Source organism: Nuphar pumila, chromosome 8, assembly GCF_984573655.1.
Source record: "Nuphar pumila chromosome 8, dmNupPumi1.hap1.1, whole genome shotgun sequence".
Taxonomy (NCBI): Eukaryota; Viridiplantae; Streptophyta; class Magnoliopsida; order Nymphaeales; family Nymphaeaceae; genus Nuphar; species Nuphar pumila.
Window position 1 is genome coordinate 16,317,341 of NC_143256.1, and position 27,012 is coordinate 16,344,352.

Below are 27,012 nucleotides of genomic sequence, written 5' to 3' on the forward strand. Positions count from 1 at the left end.
ATGGATTCTAAGGTATCTTCAGGGCGCATTAAAGATGAGTCTGTGTTTTGGAAAGGGTGAACCCATTCTTGATAGATTCACAGATTCTGATATGGCTGGTGATGTAGACAGTAGAAAGTCTACTTCTGGGTATTTGATTACTTTTGCAGGGGAGCAGTTGTATGGCAGTCGAAATTACAGAAATGTCTAGCTCTCTCCACTATAGAAGTTGAGTTCATTGCCATTATAGAAGCCAGTAAAGAATTGTTGTGGGTGAAGAAATTCTTGCAAGAGTTGGGCTTGAAGCAAGAAGAGTATGTTCTTCATTGTGATAGTCAAAGTGCTATTCATTTGAGTAAGAATTTCTCGTTTCATTCAAGATCGAAACATATTAATGTTTGATACCACTGGATTCGATATGTCTTGAATAAAAATTTGCTGCAACTAGAGAAAGTGCATACTGATGACAATACATCAGATATGCTGACCAAGGATAAGCATGAGAAGTGTCGATTCCTAGCAGGAATGGAAGAAGCTTCCACATAAGTCGGGAAGGGGGAGAATTGTTGGGGTTTCCTCCTTTGTGGGATCCATTGGTTCGATGCACATTCAGTATCGCTGCAGAATTCTAAGCACGATGCTTGATCTTTTCGAGGACGATTTGGAGTATTCGTTGGATAGTGATTTGTAGAAGTCCTCTCAGCTGAATGATGCTTTAGTTGTTCAGAGTTTGAGGTTCAGCGAGTTGTCGATGGCAATTTGTGGTGAGTGCCTTCAGCTGCATAGCGATTTGTGGTTAACGTTATGTGCTTCAGCTGGATGACGAATTGTGGTTATCACTGGATAGCGATTTGTGATAAGGCGCTTCAGGCACATCGTAAGTTATGCAGGACGTTTAGTCTTCCACATTTAATGCGAGTCTCGTCCTCTATTTAGGGGATGGATGAGAGAACAAAAGCAGCGGAAGAGAGCAAAAAAGGCAGAACATTAGGGAGAGAGTGTGAGAAACACTTTTAGGGAACCGAAAAGGTGCGGAGGGAACAAAAAGCAAGAAGTGCTACGATACTTCTTTCAGGACAACTTTGTCAAGCTGATTCTTCAGATCATTCGTTCTTTGTTCCTCAGTGAGGTATATCCTCTTGTTCATTTCGTTACACCTTGTGTATTTGTAAGGCTTATGCCTTTTGGCCACTCTGTAATCTTTGTTTGAAGATAGTAAAAGTTGTTGACCTATTGGTCGCTGTGGACGTACCTTAGTTGAGAGAGAACCACGTAAATCGTTGTGTGCTGTTTTTATTTTCGCTACTGGTTTGTTTTGGTTTATTTTTCTACCAGTGTCATCGTCGTATTGTTTCCATCAATTCACACTCGTGGGGAGACCCAGTACATCCGTTTTAACCCCAACAATATACACACAAAAATTTCCATTCCTGCCACATACTGACAGCTTCCAAACAGGGCCTTACTCAAGTTTATAGAAAAAAAAATCTACCAAATAGAGAGAGAGGCATGGAAATATAATATTAGTAAGAAAGTGAAAGAGGTCGATTTGACATACGCAGGCATGGCTTAGTGATGTATTGGGAGCAAAATTAAAGGCTGCCCTTTTGTATCATATATTAGAATTTTAGTAGGAAATTATCACTTTAAAGTGTAAACATAATGTATACATGTATGCCTTCAACCGTTTCTAATGTGATTGTGATTTTTTCCCATTAATTGCAAGTTACAACAACAATAAAACCCTATGATCTAGAGCTACGACCTTACTTTCTATGCCTCGGTTGTTTGACAATAGATTTCAGTGCACCAAACAGTAGGGGATAAATTGTGAAATTTAATCAAACAAGAATTACTTAAGCCAAAGCCCAGCATAGGCGCGACGGCGAAAGTCTTGACCTCAGAATTTTACCCCATTGGTGGTTGATCTATGATCTACCTGCGAATGGAACCAAGGTTATATATATATATTAATGAGTTTGTGGTAAACTCATTTGATGCTAAACCACATGCTAAATGGGTTTTTTTGTCCTTTTTTTCATTTTACTTTTAAATTCTGACCGTAATGTGATCTATGTACTTGATTTATAGGGATCAGCTCTTGAAGCATTTGATTCCAATATATGGGTGGGTTTTTATAAGGTTCAAAAAAACAATGGTCCAAAATCTTTGTAAAATTTTTAGGCTCCAAACATTATTGAAAACACAAGAGCCAGGTGTGGATCCTTAGTAAATCCACCATGCCCAACACATTTATAGAGCTAAAACTGCATAAAAAGCACCGAAGAAGCCCAAAAACCCATTTAGCATGCGGTTTAGCACCAAATGGGTTTAGCACGGACCCATCTTCCTATATATATATATATATATATATATATATATATATATATATATATATATATATATATATATATATATATATATATATATATAAAGTAATGCTAAGCTGCTTCGGGATTACCTACACACATAGTAAAATCATAGATGTAGTATCTTCTCAATCGGACTCCGTGTTCAACATAGTTATTTGATAAGAATCATGTCCGGATCATGTTTTTGGACATAAAATAAGATTTTATAAATCATGAAACTTTGCTACATTTTAGGCCGTTGATTTTTTTAAGGTCTTAAAAAACCTATACAATGATTACAATCGCATGATCTAAAACTTGTTTTCTGTTTAAAAATGCATATAGATCACATTTATAAGGTCTTATCAACAAAAAAAAAACTACAAGATTTGGAAAACCCAAACCTTTTACTAGATGGGAGTAGGTGCTCTATATATAGGAAGAGGGACCGTCCAACTAAAAGAAGGTCCAAAATCTACAACCCATGATAATCCACGGTGTTCTTTTTCTAACAACCGAGTTTTATATCGATCACATTTTTTCAACAAAAGAAACTTTTTTTAAGCTATGAAAAAATTGAGCATTTGTGACCATTGATTTTTGAATCACCAAAAAAAAACACTTGCATAAACTGGATTCCCATGAAACAAAAAATTTGATCCCAACCAAATAGACCATGTAGATCATATCTATAAAGATTCACATAAAATAACACGAGCTATGAGATATTGCTCATTTCAACTCATTAATATTGTATGCACATCCCCACTAACTAACTAACTAACTATGTATATATTGTATGCACATCTCCACTAACTAACTAACTAACTAACTAACTATATATATATATAAAAGGAAGACTCTATTAAACATCAAGAAGTCTTTTTTTTATGAGGAATGTTGAAACCACCTGCGAAATCAGACCCTGCGCTGGCTATGCATATCGCACATTCAGCCGTTGATACCACGGTGTAAACCCCCAGAGACACACCTTGTCTTTAGGGAGTCGTCTTGCTTCGGCACGAGCTAAAGGCATGATACCCTTACCCTTCATAATGCAAGGGGCTGACATTTGTGAGAAACTCTAACCACCCGCCTAGCAGCCAAGGGCCCTTCCATTACACAAAACCCTTTGGGGCTACCAATCCACGTCTCCATGACTTGCTACTTACTATATTTGTATCCATGACTTACCACCCAAGGAATTGGCATCCACGCCATCTTGTCCGTTGAAGGGCATGACCAGTCTCCCTAAGGTTATAAATTAATGAGACATGATCAACTAGGCTAAGAGACTAATGGCTCTCACTTCTTTTTTTTGAAAGGCAAGGTGGGGTTTGGCAGACCCCATCAGTTATTCAACCTACCATTGGGTTTTGAACCTGCAACTTCCCACTACAAGGAGACATGCACTGACAGCTCCTACCAACAACACAGCTTTGGCTACTAATGACTCACTTAATTAGGAGCAAATATGTATTTTGGCAACGTCTTAACATAATCTTACTTAGGACAAGAAATAAATAGGAAGAGTTTGACTAGCCCTGAACCCATCATCTAGCTTGACTTGACCCATTGCTTGGTTAACTTTGAGTTTCTCATAGCTACATTTACAAACATAAAAAATGAACCAGAAGAGACAAATAAGCTGTGTTGATTGAGGGAGAATTGTCTTTTTCTTTTTATTTTTTTTTGCTGTTTGATGAGCAAGTTGAGGGATAACGCCATGAACCTGAGACCCCAATTTGTATATATTACATAATAATATTTTGTCAAAAAATAATGTTTTTTATATTTCAAAGACCTGTTTGTTCCATTTTCATGGATGGGAATGATCTATCATACAAAAATAGGCATCGATTTTTAAAAGCTCTTGCCAGTTCAATTTAATTGAGAGAAGTATGAAAGGATTAATAAAAGGTAACCAACGGGGGCTCTGCTTGTTTGGTAGGAGCTGTTAGTGCAAGTCACCATGTGATGGAACGTTGCAAGTTCAAAACCCAATGGTATGTAGTGTAACGGGTGGAGTCGGGCTAACCCCATCTTGCTTATTAAAAATAAGAAAGAAAAGGTAACAAAAAAAAAACTGAGACTCACCGATGCCAACATGACAATTTTAACTGTGATGTTTAAGGGGGTGTTTGTGTGTCATGGAAAATTCAAGTTTTTTCGCAAAAAATGCATCGATGGGCGTGCGTTTCTGCAGAACTTACAATGCCAAAACAAACATGGCGTATGGAAAAATGCCTCGACGGGTGTGTCATTTTACACACTTAACTCTCATTTTTCTCGAAAAACTGTTCTCATGTGGGTCCCATTTAGTTTCCGTCGCAGAGGAATCCACTAAAGAAGTGCCGCAGAACCCTATTCCTTGACAAGAAAACGCCGCTAAATGTTTGTTTCATCGTAGCCAAAAGACTAGAAAAAGAGGCGTCACATTTTTTAAATGCGGCCCAACTTTGACAATCCATGCAGCAAACGTCTGGTCGACTCGGAATCGTAGCTTTCTCAAAAGCCAGTCTGGTAAAAGGTCCCTCAAGGACAGAGTAGGACGCCAGACCCACTTGAATCCAGACCGAGTTTGTCCTATCGTTTATGAATGCCAATGGATTCACATAAATGAATGCACCATCTAAATCTAACCCATGGCCTAGTCTCAGAGTGCAAGCAAAATATGAGGGACCGACAATCTGCCGTCGGTGATGATTTTTTATTCTTCTTTGGATTATAAAAAAATATAATAGAAAAAAAATAGATACCAACGGGAGATCCGCTTATCTGGCAAGAGCAGTTAGTGCACGTCACTTGTGTTGGTTGTAAGTTCGAATCCCAATGGTACTGTCGAAAAAAAGGGAAAAAAAAAGTAAATGCGTGTGACCCTGTCCACTAATAACCTAACAGGCTTACACGTTTGGCACTCAGAACCGAACAAACTTTTTTCTCTTAAACAGTTTAATGTTGCTAATTCCATTTAGTGCACGTCACATGTAGTTTTTTTATTATTTATAATTGAATCATTTGCACACAATTAAAAAATGACAAAGCAAGCATGCATAATGTTGCTAATTCCATTTTCTTTTGATACCTCAAAGAGTAAGGAAAGGGTGATTTTTTTGTCTTTCTATCATTGACATTTTGTTTATGATAGAGATAATATCTTTTTTTTTTTCTAGCATTATTTACCATATGTGAAGTTTGATTGAGATTGCCTTGATATTTTACATTTAAATTTGTTTCGGTTGTATTTTGTGCTTTGCACAATTTATAGTTTAATCCATCTTTGTCATGGTGATCTCCTTCTCTTTGTTGTATTTTTTGTTTTTGTTTGCAGGTGGGATTCAGGATCAACTGTTGGTGAGTTTGACGGTCATTCAAGACGTGTCTTAAGTTGTGCATTCAAGCCTACAAGACCTTTTCGTATTGTTACATGTGGAGAAGATTACTTGGTGAATTTCTATGAGGGACCACCATTTAGGTTCAAACTGTCACAAAGGTTAGTCTTGTTTATGGTTTTAAGAGATTGATTTATACTATATTAGGTCAAGGATAGTGCAAATTTGCTAAAGGTTCAGCTGTTTTAACATAATTGTTTTGTATGAAGAATCCTTTGGTACATTGTCTTTCTTTTTTGGTAAAGGTATGAGGATCCAATGCAGGAACTGAAGCGTGACATGTTAGCCTGTCGAAGCAAATGAAATTCTAATAGCTATTCAGTATATGATGTGTTAGCTTTTAAGTAAATAATGACCATTCTCAAACTTTAGGAGTGCACTCTGGCTTGAAACATTACTATAACGTTTAACTTGCAATGGAATATAAAATCATGGTATAAATAAGTGTTCCTAGTATCTTCATGCTTGAATGACATTTTCCAAAAGCAATGCACATGATGTAAATAATATTTTCTCCAAATTGTAAGGAATTATGTGCTCTAGTGAGGGAGATGTATACCTGCCCTTTATCTGATGTGTAGTCTGTTTAAAACTAGTAAGAGAATTAACTAATAACATCCAAGGGGAATATATCAGGGTATTGAAGATAACATTTAAACTATTATTCCTAAAATGGCCAACACAGGTTTAAATTAATTGCACCGTCTAGGTAAATGTTTTAATATAATTGATCTTTGTTCTTGTAGGGACAGGACTACCACTTTTTCTACCAAAAATCTAAACAGATTTTTCAAGCCATAACTAGAGAGCTTTTCTGTCCTAGAGGATGGGCCCTGCTGGTTTCCAGATCACAGTTCATATCTTGATAATATTGCTTCAAAATACATTATAACTGCCAAGCCCCCTTTATGAGAGCGATATAGTTATGAATCTAGTCTGAGCACATCAGGAACACTTACTAATTTAGGTCTCTCTCCCTCTGTGTTTAAGGCTGGAAGGTTATAAAAATGGCAAAAAGCAGAAAATATGACAAGAACATGAGGGGCTTGGCAAACTTTCTTTTTCTTAACAGTTAACATAGGTTATGGATATATAAATGATAAAAGAGTAAGTTAACCGATAAGGGAAAAGGCTACTAACAAATGACGCTTCTCTAGAAAATCTAATTGCACATTCATAAAGGTTTAAGTTTCATATATACATATGGATTCATACAGTTTGAGGATTTGATTAACATATTTGTTAGATTTGAAATTAGATCAAACTAGATTAGCTTTCTATTCAAAGTAATTTAAACATGTATCTCTATTTGAATCTTTATGGCTATGGCCACATATGAGAAAAAATGGAAAGAATGGAGAATGGGGCATGCCAAGATTATGTCTTGGGTCATTAGTAGTCTTGATATCAAGAAGTGCTTGAGTCTAGCTAAATTTGAACATGCAAATAAATATTTGCATGAGACTATCTTAAGAAAATGTATTCTCTTAAATCTATGTCACATGGGTGCAGGTGCAGGGGCAGGGGTGCGACACTTTAAAAAAACTTGGGTGCGGGGATGCGGCAAAAAGTTGAACATAAATGACCCTGGGTGCATTGACTGCACCCAGGGTCAGGTTGATCGCATCGGGTGCGGGTGCGATGTGAGTGCGGCACCTAGTTGAAGAGTCCCTGTGACATAGTCTTAAAGATATTACCCACATTTGCAACTTGTAAGACAAGGTACACACTATGATTCAAGGAGAAAAATGTATTAGAGAATATTTTAGTAAGTTGTTTGACCTTTGGAATGAGTTTGCTCTTCTTGAGTCACAATGACATTATCCCAAAGACATAGAACTCCGTCAAAGACAAATTGATGTGAAACATTTCTATCAATTCATCAATGGTCTAAGACCGGAGTTTGAGTCTACTAAATCGGCTTTTCTTCATAAAGGAGAAGTTCTCTCTATTGAAGAGCTAAGTATGAAAGAAAATAGACTAAAAAAAAGACATTTAAAGATGATGATAATTCGGTCATAGCCGTGTCTAGGCTGAGAAACCATGTCCATGCTTACCAACTACTACATTATAACTATCACATTATAAGAGACCAAACAATGATAGCTATGGAAAGCAAGACAATGAGTTTGAAAAAAAAATAAATTATTTGCTATTATTGTCGTGAACCGGGGTATGTCAAGATATATTGTCCTAAACTAAAGATACCCTATGAGAAGAAGGTAGCCTCCGTTGCTCAAGAGTCAAGTGAATTCAAAGCTACACAAGAATCAACTATTGAGAGCATGTCCTTGACTCAAATTGTAGAAGCTCTTCAACCTCTATTCAAAGGAGCTTCACCAACCGAAGCTACGGTCTCTTTTGTTGGCATCTTTGATCCCAGTAAGTCTCTTTGGCTTCTTGGCTCATGTGCCTCATTTCATATGACACTAAATTGTGATATTTTATCTGGATGTCATAACTCAAGCGAGTCAAATGTTTTTTATTGTTGATAGAATATCTCTTGAGATAAAGGGAATAAGAAATTTTGAAAATATTTTAAAGAGATTTTTTATTCAAAAAATTAGATATATTCCCAAGTTAAGCCTACATCTTTTATTTGTCTCTTAATTATGTGACCTTTGGTATAATGTTTCTTTCTCTTCTATTGGTTTATGAGTGAGGGATCGTCTCTCAGGGAAGCTGATTGGAGAAGGCTGTAAAGAAGGAGGTTTATACTACATAGATTTTTTGGAAATACCTAAGAATACTTTTTGTTATAATGTTTAAAAACTGAATTTTGGATTTTGGAGCTCCCTAACCAAAATCTTCTGAAATATTATCTGCATGAATGCAACCAAAACTGATTGGAGCTCCCATGTGGCCGGTCATGAATCCCCTTGTCATTTTGTGGTTGATGTATGCTTCAAAATTTCCCTTCATATCTTCATCTGGTCTGATACCATCTTCAGATTGATGGTAACATGATTATGTTCCTTTGATGTGTGAAAGAATATGTGGTGTGTGCGAACTGTGAAACAAGGTGAGAGAAATGAGTGAGTGAGGAGGAAGAAGAAGATATAGGAAAAGAGAGGAAGTGAGAAAAGACAAGGGAGAAAGAGAATAGGGGCTGGAATCGTGCCCTATCCCTCTCATATTGACCCTTATAAAGGTAATTTAAGTCAGTTTACAAAAATGCCCTTCATAACTATATCTTTTGACCTATTGGGTCTTGAATACAAAAAAGGACTTCACTAGCCAATCAATTTTGACTCTCATGTAATGCTTCCTTATAACATATTGTACTTCAAAGGATAAACCAGAGTTGCCAGTTGGGGAAGCGATTCGGGTAGCGAAAGCGGGAAGTGAGGGGGAAGCGAAAAAGGAAAAAACAAAAAAAGGAAAAAACAAAAAAAGGAAAAAACAAAAAAAGGAAAAAAAGATACATTTTGGAAGCGCCACGTTTCGCGCCTCCGAAATACGCTTCGGAGAAGCATGCTTCCCCATGTCCTATGGTACTTCCGGTAACCCTGGGATAAACCTCTAAACTGGTCATCATGATGTATATGAACCCTTTATTTTTGTTACCTCATTAATTCACTGGTCTGCACTCCAGGTAGGCTAACCAAAACAGAAAAAGTGAAAAAGTGGAAAACTTCCCTTAAGTATCCACTAAACCTGCCATCTTCTGATCGATGCAATTGGATTGAGTGTTAGATGTCTTCATCCTTCTAAGATTTTAATTCATGGTAGCCTCTTGGTTCAAGATAGAACGCAGAAACATAACATTTATTCAAGTTTTCTTGCATTGCTTGTTTGGCCCATCAAATATTGTGCATTGGTGTGATTTGGCTACATTGTTTACAAGATGCCTTTCCCCATTAATTGTTGAAGCATACTCTTTATTTTGGAGCAACAGTCGTGTCCTTGATTTGCAGAGTCCAATGCAAAACTTCTGGAAAAATGTTCTAGGGTTCATATTAATTAACATCGAGTGCTTGGTATTTTTTCTTTTTTTTTTTTCAAAATTTCTTGTAGGAGAAATGTAGTCATTATTTTAATTTTATGTCAATGATAAAAAACTCATTCATGGCATTGTAGCAATGTAGGCTTGTGGCCATAATAAAATATAATGTGCTGAGGAAGATGTTCTTGATTGTGTCTTACCGAACAGAGGTAGTATCTAAAGGAAAAATTATTGTTTGAAGTGCAGGGAACATTCCAACTTTGTCAACTGCGTAAGGTTTTCTCCTGATGGAAGCAAGTTTATCAGTGTAAGTTCAGATAAGAAAGGTATACTATATGATGGGAGGACAGGAGAAAAGATTGGGAAGCTATCTGCTGAAGGTCACAATGGTAGCATCTATGCTGTTAGTTGGAGTCCTGACAGTAAAGCGGTATTTATGATATTCCTATGCTATTTTCATTATTGATTAATAATTATACTTCCAGTGGTGGACTTAGGATGCAAATATCTACATTGAATGATATCTACTTTTTCCTTTTTCAGATTCTTAGATTGATAATATGAACATTTTAATTGGAACACAATTAAATTTAAATGTTACTTATATAATCAAATGCCTGACTAATGGAGAGTTTTTCTTCTACTTTTTTGTTTTTTGGTTGATCGAAGAAGCACATTCATTTATCTGTTGAATGAAAGTTTTATACAATCTGGTTTACCTATATTCTAATGGTCTCCAGCACCATACTGGTTCTGATGGGGCTGTACTTGTCTGTATTGCAGGTGTGAGTGGAAGTGTTAATCCAAAGTTTCATTGTGTGCTTTAGTCTGCTTTTCTTTGGTATTGATAGAAAATTCTTTCATATTTTCTGTGCAGTTGGATAAACCTGGTTGAGGTTATATTTGTGACAAAATGGCACGGATCCCAATACCCTCCATAATGGACTCCGAGGGTCAAAACATAATGCATTTGAACAAAAACATAAGAACTAAAATGAAACACAATAGAATGTGAGTAAATAACTTCATTAATAAAGAACAGTTAAAATACAAAAAAAATACATTTTAATCCTCATTACAATACACTAAAAAACACACAAGAAGCCTAAAACCATGGTTGCTAGTCGAGGAAGCGGGAAGCGATATGTGAAGTGGAAGCGGGAAGCGTGGCACTTTCAAAATTTTAGGAAGCGGGAAGCATGGGACGACTTAAAAGCGAATCAAGAATCGTCTCGAAAGCGAACCAGAAGCGAATCTCGAAGCGACCTAGGAAGCGAGGGGGAAGCGAAAAATAAAATAAAAATAAAAATACAAAAAAAGGGAGGAAATGCAGGGAAAGCGAAGGAGAAGCGTGCTTCCCATAAATGGGAAGTGTGTTTCCTATAAATGGGAAGCATGTTTCCCATAAAAGAGAAACGCGCTTCCCATAAATGGGAAATGCGCTTTTCAAAAAAATTGGCGCTTCTCAGTGCGTTTTGGAAGCGCGACGTTTTACGCTTTTGAAACATGCTTCCCCACTAGGCTAGGTGCTTCCAGTAACTCTGCCTAAAACTACTCATCACTCCCTCACCTTACAAAGGCACCCACCCACCCATATTTATAGAGAAAAGAAGGAAGAAGAGAGAGATTAAAGGAGAGAAAAAGGGAGACCACACTAACCATTGGACCATAAGTCAAACAACTAGTCCAAGTTAACCAAAGTTGACTTAACTTTAAAGTATATATATCAGAGTTACCGAAAGCACCTAGCCTAGTGGAAGCACAAAATGTTGTGCTTCCGAAACGCGTTGGGAAGTGCCATTTTTGTTTAGAAGCGTGCTTTCCCGTTGCTTACCCCGCGCTTCTCCTGCGCTTCCTCCCTTTTTTCATTTTTTTTATTTTTATTTTTTCGCTTCCCCCTCGCTTCGTAGGTCGCTTCCGGTTCGCTTCCTAGGTCGCTTCCAAGATGATTCTTGATTCGCTTTTAAGTAGTCTCACGTTTCTCGCTTCCTAAAATTTTGAAAGTGCCACGCTTCCTGCTCCTGCTTCCTCGACTGGCAACCATGATATATGTTAACGCCCCCGCTCAAACTTACATTGACTCACTATAAGTTTGCAATTACAAAAGGAATCCCATTACACAAGATATCGACATGTTCTTCTATAATACAAATTCTTGAAGGAGCTTCTAGATCTTCCTTGATATGCTCGAAAGGTCTCTAGAATCATCAATAATGCCAATATTTTAAAGAGTGCAAAAGGAGCAATCCAACTAAAAATAACTATATATATATATATATATATATATAGAGAGAGAGAGAGAGAGAGAGAGTAATGGGTACGTGCTAAATAAAATATGCTAGATGAAACATGCTAAATGAGTTTTTCAGGGTTTTTTTGTTTTATTTTTAAATTCTAATCGTACAAATGTGATCTATGTACTTGATTTTATAGGGTTCAACTCTTTAAGTGTTCGATTCTGACACATGAGCGGGTTTTTATAACGTTTAAAAAATCACCATTCCAAAATCTTTGTTAATTTTTAGGCTCCAAATATCATTTTTTTCATCGAAAACACATGATCCAAGTGTGGATTCCTCGTAAATTGACCATGCCCAACACATTTATGGGGTCAGAACTGCAAAAAAAAAAACCACACCAAAAGAGCAGAAAAACCCATTTAGCACATTTCATTCGCATATTTCATTTCGTACACACCCATCTCTCTGTCTCTCTCTCTCTCTCTCTCTCTCTCTCTCTATATATATATATATATATATATATATATATATATATATATATATATATAAATGACCAAACACGCCAAAAATACAATACATATTTAATAAGACATTTTAATAATTTTCAAAATCTTTTAATAGTAAGAAAATTTTTCAACATCAATTTTGAAAGTCATTAAATTTTTATACACAATATTCATTGAGAGTCTCACCTCAATAGATAATTTTACGAAATCATAGTTCTTGATTTATAAGAGAACACAATTGCATATTATCAAAAGAAGAGATGCATGCATAAAATATCTCAAAGATAAACGTATAAATCATTCATCACTTTAAACATTCATGAAAACATGCATTATTGAAAGTCAATACACACATCTATCTCGAAAAGCACATTAATGCATGAAATATGAATTTTCAAACAACATCAATACCATGAATAAATAACTCACAAAAGAGTTTAACCCACACAAAAAATATTCATAAAGAGGGTTTTTCAAAACAAGTAGCCATATTAAATGTACAACAAAAATAATGGGGAAGTTCAAAATCCCACGTACAAATCATAACAAGAGATATTTTGTAATAATGACAAATATTAATAACAATTTAAATCTCAACAATAGAAACAATATCTATAAATACACTCAAAATATTGCATCCTATGCAACCAAGGCATATCATGATGTAAATCACCCAAGATAACTAATCATGGAACACATTTAAAATATCTTTAAGCATGCAATTAAAACATATTCAATGCAAAATGCATGAAGAATTTTCAATAACCATTTCCCAGACAAGGGTAAATGAGTGAATTTTTTTTAGAAATTTTGTGGAGAGATTTGAAAATCCCACAAATATCAAGAAATGATATTTTGCAAACCTTCACAATAGTTCGACCACCATAAGCAATTTACCTCGCTTGACCTTCAAACCTCAAAATTCAAGTGTAATAGCTGCTAGAACAAGAGATCAATGACAATGCCACTTATGAGCTTAACAAACACACAAAAAGTGTGAACATCTCATCTATATAAAATAACACTTAAATAAGAGACAAACCTCAATGTTTCAGCTACTAGAAAAAGAGCATAATACAAACACACAAAAAGTATGAATAACCAATAGGTGCACCTAACTCATTGCAAACAAATCTTTCTTGTCTACGTAAAATGACACTTAAATAAGAGATAAACCTCAATATTCAAGTGCATCAGCTACTAAAATAAGAGTATAATACAAACACACAAAATGTGAATAACCAATGGGTGCATATAACTCACCACAAAAATATCTTTTAAATAAGAGACATAATAGGAGAAGACACAAAGTAAGAGAGCTTGTAATAAAAACAAACTAATGTCATCAAGAAGGATAAATGTATCAATTTTAACAATCTTTCAAACACCATATTTTCAAAATAGATAACCATCACAGATAAACATAATTATAAGTATTCATAATAACATTGTCCAAATAAACAAATGAGTGATATAACACACTCATAGAACTAGAGATCAAACAACCGTCAATTAGAGCCAAACTATAAGGCGACAATCTATACTGATAAGAAAACCAAGGTGCACACAACTCACCCCAACAAGCATCTCTTGTTCAACAAAAGCAACATGGATGTAGATACCAATCAAACCCAAGACAAGTGACAACACATCACTCATAACCTTTGGGAATCTAGACTAGTAAGATGACATGAGGTGCACACATAACTCACCTCAACGGCTAACTCTGACCCAACAACAAGGCCAAAAATAAATGGCGCATCCTAGAAAAATCTATGATGGACAAAAAACAATGCCAAAAGAAGGCAAAAAATACTCACGAAAATTGATTTTCAAATAAGTGAGTTCATATATAAAAGTACCGATTTGAAAAAACAAAGTTTTAAATCAAATCCAATAAAGGTAGATGAAGACTTAGAATGAATATAGTTCAATCATATGCACAACAATATGTCAATTGATGCAATCACTTCCAACACAAGATGTCTCATGACAAATTTTACAAACTTTGACAAGCAAATAATGGACAGGAATCATGCCCAATATAAATAATCTACATAGATGTGATGAAATTATGATGTTAGAGTATCTTTCAAAAGATAATGGAATCATGAATCCACCAATCAAGAAACAAGTGCACTAAGGCACATCATATACAAAAGATCCAATAAATCTCAATAAAAAGACAAAAGTATATGATTTTATTAAAGAAAAGCTTCTAAGAAGCTAGATCTAAATCATTAGTCTACTATTAGACAATTGATGACAAACATATAGAGATTCACAAAGAGCTATATAACTATCAACAACCATGAACTCATATATATCATACAAAGAATTTTATCACAATGTAACAAATATAAAATCTTAAAGAAACATGCAATGAAGTATCAATGCACAAGAAAGAAACCACTAAGGGTTACAAAAGTGCACAAACACTCAAGTCACTAAGCTACCAAAAAGCACATAAAACTACTAAGGGCTAAGCAACAATCATACAAGAGTCTTTTAAAAAATATAAGTTTTATTCATAAAATGCTCAAGAAGCATACACAAGAACCCACTAAAAAATATAATGCATAATAGAGAAATTAAAATATGCATTCGAGTTCATGATGACAAATCATGCTTATGCCATCCAATAATAATCACAAAGGCTACATAATTAAAATCATGCATGGTCACATAGTTAGAATCACCAAAGAAACATCACTATATATTAAAAATCCCAAAGATAATCTATGTAAATACATACATTAAGAGACACAAAAAAAAATGTAAAAAATTAATATTTTGCAAAACATGAAACACATAAGATTTTAAGAAACCACATATTTTTGCAAAATATAATTTTTTCAATATACATATCCATAATCTAAAAAATATATTAAAAGACAATAATTTCTATTGAGAATGTAGGGTACGGGTCTGGTTCTAGACCCAAAATGATTCTTTTGTATTGTATTTACATGGTTGGTGTTATCGGGTCTGGGTTGACAGACCCGATCCAACTTGTATCATATATATTACATTGAATATAGGGCACAACCTCTCATTGAGAATCGTGCCAGACATTGCTGCCTCTCCTTCTTGCAAATCCCTTTCTCTTCTGCTGAGAAGTAAATACTAGGTCGAGTTCTCTTCTTCCTTTCTTTGATCCAAGATCTGATCTTATCAGATCAGATTCTATTCTCCTTCTGTCCTGAAAATTGATCTTATCATATTGGGTTAAAAATCTCTCTCTTAAAATTTTTAAACATCTTTCTTCCTCTCTAAGTTTTCGATCTCTTAAAACTGAATCTGTTCACGTCAAACAGTCTGGTCACGTCAAACCCAATCTGTTTTCTTAAATCTTGATTTTTTTTTTCCTCTTTGATGCTGGATCGGATCGTTCCAGATCTAGTGTTTTCGTTCCAAGCCAGACTAAATTAGATCTGGCCATGGCATATTGATTCTTCCCTTCAGCAGCGTTAAATCAAATCTGATCGTATCAGATCAGATTTGTGTTTCCATTTAAACTTAGATCTCTCTTTTGTCTTTCAAGTCAAATCTTATTCTCCAAAACCAAATCAAAGTTTCGGTCCATACAAAAAAAAAATTCAGATCATTAATTTGTCGTGTTCTACTGATTATTTGTTTCCCTGCAATATTATTTTCGTAGCAAAAAGAAAAAAAAACAGATTTATATTGCTGGTAAATCAAACTGCTGGTCAGAGTGTTCTTTTGTTGTCCTTTCACATGGATTCTCCCTTCCAGTTTCCTTGGACAACTCATATAACTACTTGACCTGGAAGCGACAAAGTTTTCCTTTTATTAAGAGTCTGGATCTCTCTGGATATCTTGATGGAACGATCCATGCACCACTAGAATTCGTCCTGCAAGAAGAGCGAGATGATAAAGGGGAGGTTTCCAACAAATTGATTCATAATTCAAAATTTGTAACATGAAGAAGAAAAGATCAGGCAGTTGTGGCTTACATTACCTCTATGCTTTCCCATGAGATATTAGTGGCCATCCTAGATGAATGTTCAGCCAGAGAGTTGTGGCAAATATTGGCGCAGACTTATTCACAGATTTCATAAGCTAGGATTTTGCATTTAAAGAGAGAATTTCAGCTTTTGAAGAAATAGAGTTTATCAGTGACATAATACATGAACAAAATCAAGAGTATTACATATCAACTAGCCATGGTGGGTTGCGTAATTCTTAACAAAGAAAAGGTTCAACAGGCACTGAATGGTCTGGGTTCTGACTACCACATGTTAGTCACCTCTCTTCTATGCCTCCCTTCATTGCCCAGTTTTGAAGATCTACGGACTAAGCTACTACAATATGAAGTTACCATTAGGGGCGAGAAGATGACCCTGAATTCCAACAACCATGAGGTACTTGTCACATGAGTAGTATTAGGGCGAGGACGTGGGGGCTTTTGAGGCAGGCGTGGACATAGAAGAGGTAATCAAGGAGGCCGTGGGCTTTTTCCCATACCCTACATGTCACCTAACTTGTATCCAGGGAACCCTATAAACATCCCGACATGTTTTCAGTGTAATAAAATGGAGCACATTAAAGCAAATTGCTGGCATAATCCGCAAAACAAAGGCAAGTTTAATGGTGCTGGGCCTTCTACTAGGGGACAAGCAGGAGACGACCGTAAAGGAGATGAAAAGAAAAATGTGAAGAATCTTTTGATTTTCGCTCTTTCAGAATTGTGCTTCAAGCAAACTGAGTAGGAGACTTGGTACATTAACTCCGGGCTGCTGCACATGTGACATGTGATATTGGTAAGATTTATTAAAACCGGAGATGGTGTTCTTCATCCTATCTCTCATGTTGGAAATATTTTCCTTCTACTCCCCAATTCCTCATTACCTTTATCTGATGTTTACCATTCTCCTAGTATTGTTAAAAACATTGTTTCTGTTTCTAAACTTGTCGATGATACTAATTCTTTTGTCGAATTTACTCTTTCTGTATGTGTCAAGGATCTTCTCACGAAGAAGACACTCGTTGAAGGAGAACGACAGGGAAACATGTATGTCTTCAAGGAGTCTCTTCTAGTTCATGATGCATCAATAAATTCACAACCAGTTCGTCCAGTGTCATTCAAAGTTTGTTTTAGTCTATCTCAATGTAATAAGCCAGAGATTTGGCATCGTCGTCTTAGTCATTGTAATCATTCATTTATTGAGAAGCTTGTGTCTAGTGGACTTGTTCCGCAGTCTAGTTTGAATGTCGAGGCTGATTTTCTTCTTTGTTTCCGTTGTCAATTATGTAAAAGTCATGTTCTTCCATTTCATTCAATAAATCAAAGAGATTTTGTGCTTTTTGAAATTGTCTATTCTGATGTCTGGAGACATGCCCCGCAGTCTTCTTTATTGGGCAATCATTATTACATTACTTTCATTGATAGTTACTCTAGATACACCTGTATTTATTTTATCAAATATAAATTTGAAGTTTTCAAGCTTTTTTGCTCATTCTGTGCTTTAGTTTGTAATCAATTTTCAACTAAAATTCAATATTTTCATTGTGACGGTGGATGAGAGTACTTATCAAAGGAATTTACTGAATTTCTCTAACATAATGGAATAGGTCATCGAATATCTTGTCCACACACACCACAACAAAATGGTGCGGCTGAAAGAAAATACTGGCACATTGTTGAGAGTGCGCTGAGTATGTTGCATAACACTCACATTCCTTTAAACTTGTGGATGAAAGTTTTTCATTCAGCTGTCTATGTCATAAATCGACTGCCAATGAAATTGTTAGCAGATCAATCCCCTTATTTTACGCTATTTACACTATTTGGGGTTCATCCTGACTATAATGAGTTGCGAGTGTTTGGCTGCATATGCTATGTTCATATTGACAGTTCTTAACGTGATAAGTTTCAGAAAAAGGCATGCAGGTGTAGGTTTGTTGGATATGTTGATCAATATAGAGGATATCACTGCTATGACTCCACTACCAGTCGCATCAGAGTTTCATGGAATGTCGTGTTTGACGAGACTCATACTGATGATTCAGGAAGTATAGAGGGACACTGTAAGGATGCTAAAAGTTATCAGCCATGGCTTGTTGCTGAGGTGCTTGATCAAATGGTGATGCATGACGTACCCTCATGTCATACACTATCTGCAGAACAAAATAGTACAGTTGTACACCCAGAAAAGGAAATGTCGACAAACACACAAGATATTACTATGCCTGTCATTTCAGATGTTACAAGGTTTTAAGGGATTACCTATGTGCAGTGAAACAAAGACAAAGTTCAACGACCTATTGTGCAACCCAGGAGGCTTGAGAGGATTCACCATCCTATTGAAAGATGGGTAAGTTATGACAACTTCTCTACAGACTTACAACTGTTCATCTCCCAGATTGAAAAGCATGATGAACCTATCAGTTTCTCACAAGCATCTATGTCAATCAAATGGGTTGAGGTCATGAATGAGGAAATGAAAGCTTTACATGAGTGTGGGACTTGGGAGATTGTTCCTAGACCATCGAACAAGAATGTTGTAGGATCTAAATAGGTCTATAAAATCAAGTATAAACTTGATGAATCCATTGAACGCTATAAGGTGAGGCTAGTAGCGAAAGGGTTCACTCAAGAATACAGGCAAGATTATGCCGAAACATTTAGTTCTGTGATCAAGATGGAAACTATTCGATTAGTTCTGTCCTTGTCAGTTCAGTATGGATGGACTCTAAGTCAACTTGATGTCAAAAATGTATTTTTTGCATGGCACTCTCAAGGAAGAGGTGTATATGGAGCAACCCTCTAGTTATACCAAACATATCCCCAACACGCATGTTTGCAAGCTACGAAGAGCCATCTATGGGCTAAAGCAGGCCTCCCGCTCATGGTTTGATAGTTTCTCTATTGAAGTTCAGAGACATGGGTTCGATCTCATCTTGATCATTCCCTTTTTATTTTTCGAGATTGTCAGGTACGCACCTTAATTCTTATATATGTGGATGATATTATTATTATTGGGAACTCCGATGAACACATAGAAGCTACCAAGATCTTATTGAGTCCACAGTTTAAGATGAAAGATTTGGGGGTTTTGCGTTATTTCTTAGGGGTTGAGGTGGATCGACAGGATGAAACACTTCACTAACCCAACGCAAATATACTTTGGATTTGTTGGATAAGGCAGGCATGAAGGATTATAAACCTCTATCCACCCCTAGTGTCCTTAATCATAAACTCGGATCCCGGGATGGGGAAGCATATGAAGATTCCAAGAAATATTGGAGTCTTGTGGGTATGTTCCAATATCTCACCTTCACTAGACCAGACATTGTGTATGCAGTGAATCAAGTTTCACAATTCATGCATGACCCACGAACAAAGCATATGAATGTTGTCAAGAGAATCCTTCGATATTTAAAAGGAAGTCTTGGAGATGGTCTAGTTTATCATCAATCCAAGACTAAAGGGGAGCAACATCGACTGGATGTATACACAAATGCAGATTGGGCTGGAGTTCCAGATGACAGGCAGTCGGTTTCTGGATATTGTGCTTTTCTTGATGGGAACTTGATGGCATAGAGTAACAACAAACAACGTGCATTTGCACGATCTAGTATTGAAGCTGAGTATCGATCTATGGTGGCTGCTACAATAAAGGCCACATGGCTGAGACATCTTTTGACTGAAGTTGGAGAATCTATGCTACCCACCACTCTCTTGCGCGATAATCAAGGTGTCATACAAATTGCTTTTAATCCTATTCACCATAGTCGCACAAAGCATATAGAGATTGATCAATACTTCATTCGGCAAAAGATTGAAGATAGAGAAGTTGCACCTACTTATGTTCCTACGGCTGACCAAGTGGCAGATTTGTTCACTAAGGGCCGTACCAATATGCGTTTTTGGTTCTTGAAGAACAAGTTGTCCATGTTGCAAAACCATGCACAACTTGAAGGGGGTATTGAGAATGTAGTGTACAGGTCTAGTTCTAGACCCAAAATGATTCTTTTGTATTGTATTTACATGGTTGGTATTATCGGGTCTGGGTTGACAGACCCAATCCAACTTGTATCATATATATAACATTGAATATAGGGCACAACCTCTCATTGAGAATCGTGTCAGTCATTGCCGTCTCTCCTTCTTGCAAATCCCTTTCTCTTCTGCTGTGGATGAAGATCTGGTCGAAGGTGCTTGACTTCTAACAATTTCTACATATTCTAATTTCAAAAGAAGACATTCATTTTTAATATAACCCTTTCAAAACACCTACCATACATATGAAGATAGAAAAGCTAAAGATACATACCGGAATGCAAAATCCTTGAATCCATGCTATTCATTAATACGAATCTTTTTCAAGACCATGATGCCTTGCTCTGATACCATGTCACAAAATGGCATGGACCTCAATGCACTCTATAATGAACTCCAAGAATAAAAACACAATGCATTTGGATAAAAACATAATAACTAAAATAAAACACAATAGAATGTGAATGAATAACTTCATTAATAAAGAACATTAAAAATACAAAGAAAAATACATTTTAATCATCATTACAATACACTCAAAAACACACAAGAAGCTTAAAACTACCCATCACTCTCTTACCTTACAAAGGCACCCATATTTATAGAGAAACGGAGGAAGAAAAGAGATTAAAGGAGAGAAAAAGGGAGTCCACATTAGTTTGACTAGCTGTTGGACCTAGTCCAATGGCTAGATTTCTAGCCGTTGGACCAGCAGTCCAACAACTAGTCTAAGTCAACCACAGTTGACTTAACTTTAAAGTACATAATATATATACAAGTATATATATATATATATGTATATATATATATCTTAACAATATTTGGGTTATATCATTTGAACATCTAAGACAAGTAGTTTGCATTGTATGTTGTATCTTAATAGCCTTTAGTTTGCAAACTTAATCTGTTGAAGTGATTATGTCACTATGAGAAATAGAGATGGTGAAAAGCCCTTCATTTTCCTTGTTAGCTTCGAATCACATCGGCTACTGCTGGATTTCTGGTTTTGACTGAATTGCCTGTTGCAATTTTACAAGTAGATTAAAGGAAAGTGTTAATGCAATATTTGATACATTGTTTTTTCTTATTTTTAGGTCTTCAAAGAGAATGCACTTGCTGATTATGATTTTTTCTTTTGGTGTGACTCAACAGAAAGATACCTATTCATTCTTTGTTTTATATATTTATTTCTCTAGTAGCCAACTCTCATATCTTACTGCGAAAGCTTATCCTGCTGTTTCAGGTGCTAACAGTGTCTGCAGATAAAACTGCAAAAGTGTGGGAGATTGATGAAAATGGAAACGGTAAGGTGAAGAAGACACTTACTTCATCTGATTCTGGACTGGACGGAATGCTAGTTGGTTGCCTGTGGCAGAATAATCATCTTGTCACTGTTTCCCTTGGTGGCACTATTAGTATATATTCAGCCAATGACCTAGAAAAGATGCCAGTATCATTTTCTGGGCACATGAAGAGCGTCACTGGTTTGGCAGTCACCTCTGAAGGCAGCCAGAATATTATTCTATCTAGCAGTTATGATGGGGTGATTGTCCGATGGATGCAAGGAGTTGGATGTGCAGGAAGGTTACAGAGAAGGGAGAACTCTCAAATTAAATGTTTTGCAGTGGTGGAAGGAGAGCTCACCACATTTGCCTTTGATAACAAGGTAGCACCATTTCTTCATGTACATGTAGTAGTTGCCTTTATTTTTATATCTTGTGGTTTGTGTGCTTGCACCATCTTTTTGAAGCTGATTTTCTTGATGACTTATGATTGCAACTAGGCTGGAGAACATGATGATGTGTCTTTCTATTATCCAATATGATCACTGAAATGAATATATTTCAATTCAATCTTGCACCTTAATGGGGTAGGCAATTTACACACTAGCTAAAATTACTACTCAATGTTGAGTCAGGCATAGTAAGCCAACAAGATCTTGTGTTCTAAATAAAACATGTCTTGAGGGAAAAGACTGACTAGATGTTCATTGCAATTGAATAACAAGAAAATGAAATCTTGCGTTGATGGAGAAATGTTAGATCCCTCAATATAGAAATGGTACAAGAATGTGCTTCACAAAATGCCCTTATGTGATATTACAGAAGTAATTTTGGCATTTTAGAGAACAATGGAGTGAAAAATATAAAATATATAAAGAATATGAAAAGTGAAGTTATTGATGACTAGTATAGTTTTGTGAACTCCATGTATAGTGAACTATGATAGTGTTAATAATTTTCTCCGGGTGGTAAAGGAGCTTGATTGTAAATTATATTTTTATCAATAAAAAATGTCACTGCCTTTAAAAGTAGAACTACAAACTGCAAAGATTTTGTCATAAAATATGACAAATATTGAGATTAGGGGTGGCAAAACCTGACACGACCTCCCAACCCGACCCGCCAACCCGCCTTTTAGGCGGGTTCAGGTTGGGCTTAAACTAACCCGTTTAATAAACGGGTCGACCCGCCTTGATAGAAATCATGGGTTCCTTTCTTCATCTACAAGCAACAGCACAACATGGGGAGAGAGAACGTGGCTGCAGCAAAAATCCCTAATCAGGGTATTCATTTTTGCTTCTCTGATTAAATACACACAAATACAATAGCTAGGGTATGAAAATACCCGTTACATGTTATGATAAAATTACAGCATGCCATTAATGAAACATTAATGAGCATGTGTTTAAAATGAAAGGAATTGGGTCTGGATTCTGAGTTCCAGACCTTATACTAAATGACAGTATCTTTTCACCCCCCCTCCAGTTGTACATGGTTTTGGATCATGAACATCCAAAATCTGTCCTTGATAAGTCCTTTTGTAAACAAGTCAACAACTTGATCAACAGTCCGCACGTATTCTGGTTCAATTTCCTTCTCTTCAACCTTTTGTCTTACAAAATGTTGATCAATTTCAATATGTTTGGCACGACTGTGGTAGATAGGATTGAATGACATGTTGATAGCACTTTGATTGTCACACAAGAGAATACTTTTAGAAATCGATTCTCTTCTGTCAACAGGTGTCTGATCCATGTTACTTCGGCTGTAGTAGCTGACATTGATCTATATTCATCTTCTGTGCTCGACCTGGCTATGGCTTTTTGTTTTCTACTGCTCCAGGAGACAAGATTTAGCCCAATGAAAACGCAGTATCCTGAGACAGACCTACGTTCATCTGGATCTCCTGCCCAATCTACATCTGTGTAAGTAAGGAGTTCATGCATGTGATGACCAGGCATACTCTTTCTGTACAGAAGACCATCTCCAATAGTACCCTTTAAATATCGAAGAATGCGTTTAACGGTTTTCATATGCCCAATATGTGGTTCATGCATGAACTGAGATACCTGATTGACAGAATAGACAATGTCAGGCCGAGTGAAGGTAAGATATTGAAGCATTCCTACTATCCTGCGATATCCTGTAGGATCCTTGTACAAATCTCCATCTTAGCAACTGAGTTTCTGATGAAGTACATTGGGTGTGCTGAGGGGCTTACAATCTGTCATACCTGCCTTGCTAAGAACATCAATGGTATACTTATGCTGAGTAAGCATCATGCCTTAAGGAGTCCTGTCAACTTCTACTCCAAGAAAGTATCGCAGTTTACCAAGATCCTTCATCTTGAATTTATGATTCAAAAGTTCTTTAACCTGTTCAATATGTTCATTAGAGTTACCTGTAATGATAATGTCATCAACATATATCAATAACAGGGTAATTATATCTTTGCATTTAAATATGAAAAGAGAATGGTCAAGAAGAGACCGACTAAACCCATATTTTTCTACTTCAAGAGCGAAACTGTCAAACCAAGATCGAGATGCCTGCTTTAGACCATATATAGCTATCTTTAACCTGCACACGTATTCTTTAGAGTTCCCTTTTGCATACCCAGTGGGCTGCTCCATGTATACTTCTTCCTTCGGAGTTCCATGTAGAAACGCATTCTTCACATCCAATTGGTTGAGAGTCCACTGGTGCTCAACAGCCAATGATACTATGATGCGGATAGTTCCCATTTTCACAACTAGAATAAAGGTCTCATCATAGTCTTGTCCTTGCTCCTGTGTGAATCCTTTGACAACCAGCCTTGCCTTATATCGCTCGATAGCACCATCTAGCTTATACTTTATCTTATAGACCCATTTTGACCCAACCACATTCCGATTATGTGGTCTGGGAACAATATCCCAAGTGCCAGACTCATGAAGAGCCGCCATTTCGTTGTTCATAGCTTCAATTCATCTCTTAGAATTTATTGCTTGATAAAATGTTGTCGGTTGATCTTCCTTGCCCAAAGAGGTTAAGAAAAGTTGAAAATCCATCGTGAAGTTCTCATAACTGACCCACCTATCAATAGGATGCCGAGGTCGGGTAGACCTTCTGTGAGCAAGTGATTGAGTGGAAACATAAGGAGAATTATGCTCCTGATTAAAGCTGGGAGGTATCTCCTTCTCACGTCGAGAGTAACCAATGCCTTTATACCTTTCGGGGGCCAATAGTGATTCAGACGTTACACTTTCTTGAGTTCTTTGCGCAAGAGTAGATACGTTTCCCTAGTCTCTTTGATTACATTAAGAAGAACATACATTATCAATACTAGAAAAGAGATCTGAGTTCAACCAAGGGTGATAAACTTCAATTTCAGGAGGAGTGCTAGCATTATGACCAAAATTTGATTCGTCAAACACAACATTTCTTGATATTTTTATGCGCTTGCTCACGGGATCATAGCATTTGTAGACTTTGTAATCATCAGCATACCCCACAAATCTGCACTTTAAGGCCTTATCCTGAAACTTGTGCCGCATTGAACTGTCAACATGAACATAACATACACCCGAATACACGCAAATCGTGATAATTTGGATGCACACCATGCAAAGAGAAATAGGGTGATTTGTTCTCTAAGATGTTCATAGGCAATCAATTTATGACATAGACAGTTGTGTGAAAAGCCTCTGCCCAGAAGGTAACTGGAAGGTTACTATCATGCATCATGCTCATTGCACTCTTGACAATATGACAATGCTTCCGTTGAGTAATCCCATTCTGTTGAGGTGTGTGAGGGCAAGACACATATCTACTTATTCCATTTGTTTGGAGGAAATTTATGAAGTCATTTGAAGAGAATTCACCCCCTCCATCACATTGGAAACAAATAATATTCTGAGAGATATGGTTTTGAACAAAAGAATGAAAATTCTGAAATAACTTGAAGGTTTTAGATTTACTTTTCATAAAGAAGATCCATGTATATCGAGAATAACTGTCAACAAATATGAGATAATATCTAGTGCCATACATGGAAGGAACTGGAGCCGGGCCCCAAACATCAGAACATATAATTTCAAATGGTCTTGAAGCTCTTTTATTAATGGAATGAAAAGGAAGAACATGACTCTTACACTGAAGACAACTAGAACACTTTTTATTATCGACACTTAAGTCTAGACTTGACTTGGGAATAAGACTACTTGAAACAAGCTTATCAATAAAGCGACTACTACAATGACCCAGACGACCATGCCAAAGATTTGACTCAATACATTCAGAAAGATTAAAAACACTCTCAGTAGAAACTGAAGATGATGATGTGAGCTTCAAGATGGAATCAACAGGTTGAACACGAGAGGAAGGATTCTCTTGGAACACGTACATATTTCCTTGACGTTTTCCTTCAGTGAATGTTTCTCTCGTTTGAAGGTCCTTAACACAAACAGAAAAAGGAGTAAACTCAACTGAAGCATTAATGCCATCTACAAGTTTAGAGACAGAAACAATATTTTTCTTGATATTAGGAGCATGAATGACATTTAAAAGTGCAAGAGAATAGTTGGACATGGGGATTACAAAATTTTCAATGTGCGAAATATGGTGGTGAGACCCATCTCCAGTGACTATACTATTTCTACCAACATAAGAAACAAGATTTAGGAGCTTACCAGCATCACCAATGACATGAGTGGCTGCACCCGAATCAACATACCAAGTACCTTGATTATTCTGTTTGATATTCAATTCAGCCAAGGCAAATAATAGAAACTCTTTGACTTCTCCACTATTTTTCAATGTATCTGTTCCCTTTCTTGTCTCCAATTGCTTTCCTCTATTTTGCGGGTTAAACCAGCAATTTGCCTTTATGTGTCCCTTTTTGTTGCAGAGAAAGCAGGTAGGTATTGTCCTTTGCCTTTGCCCATTGGGAGGAACATTGGGTGTAGGTAGTATTCCACGACTTCCTTGTCCATTTCTTTCTTGACCCCATTTGTCTCGAAAATCATACCTACCACGTCCTCGCCCATAGGCAACTCCTGTGGCAAGAACATTGTGTGCTCCAACATGAGCATGAGTATCTTCAGAAAATCCTTTCAACGTCATCTCATACTATAAAAGCTTGACACGAAGATCTTCAAATGTAGGTAAATCTGGCAAACACAATAAGGAAGTAACCATCATATGATAGTCCGACCCCAACCTACTCAAAGTTTGTCGCACCATATCTTTGTCACTAACAGGGCATCCCACAATGGCCAATTGATCTGTAATAGTCTTCATTTTGTTCAA

General features: G+C 36.5%; 1 protein-coding gene across 1 annotated transcript; it reads left to right on the forward strand.

Annotated features, from left to right (window-relative positions):
• On the forward strand, window positions 1-22,265 carry LOC149829680 (actin-interacting protein 1-2-like). Its single transcript, XM_090015244.1, has 7 exons — window positions 1-56; window positions 150-293; window positions 5,662-5,823; window positions 9,915-10,098; window positions 10,409-10,486; window positions 21,684-22,106; window positions 22,224-22,265. Exons 1-7 carry the CDS (start codon window positions 1-3, stop codon window positions 22,263-22,265), a joined length of 1,089 nt encoding a protein of 362 aa, XP_089871370.1.
• Window positions 22,266-27,012: the final 4,747 nt, after the last annotated feature.

Excerpts from the sequence above, each read along its gene's own strand:
- LOC149829680 (XM_090015244.1), top strand. The coding sequence starts at position 1 with ATGGATTCTAAGGTATCTTCAGGGCGCATTAAAGATGAGTCTGTGTTT. Across the intron at positions 294-5,661 it reads TTGGGCTTGAAGCAAGAAGA|GTGGGATTCAGGATCAACTG; the intron begins GTATGTTCTTCA and ends TTTTGTTTGCAG. Across the intron at positions 5,824-9,914 it reads AGGTTCAAACTGTCACAAAG|GGAACATTCCAACTTTGTCA; the intron begins GTTAGTCTTGTT and ends TTTGAAGTGCAG.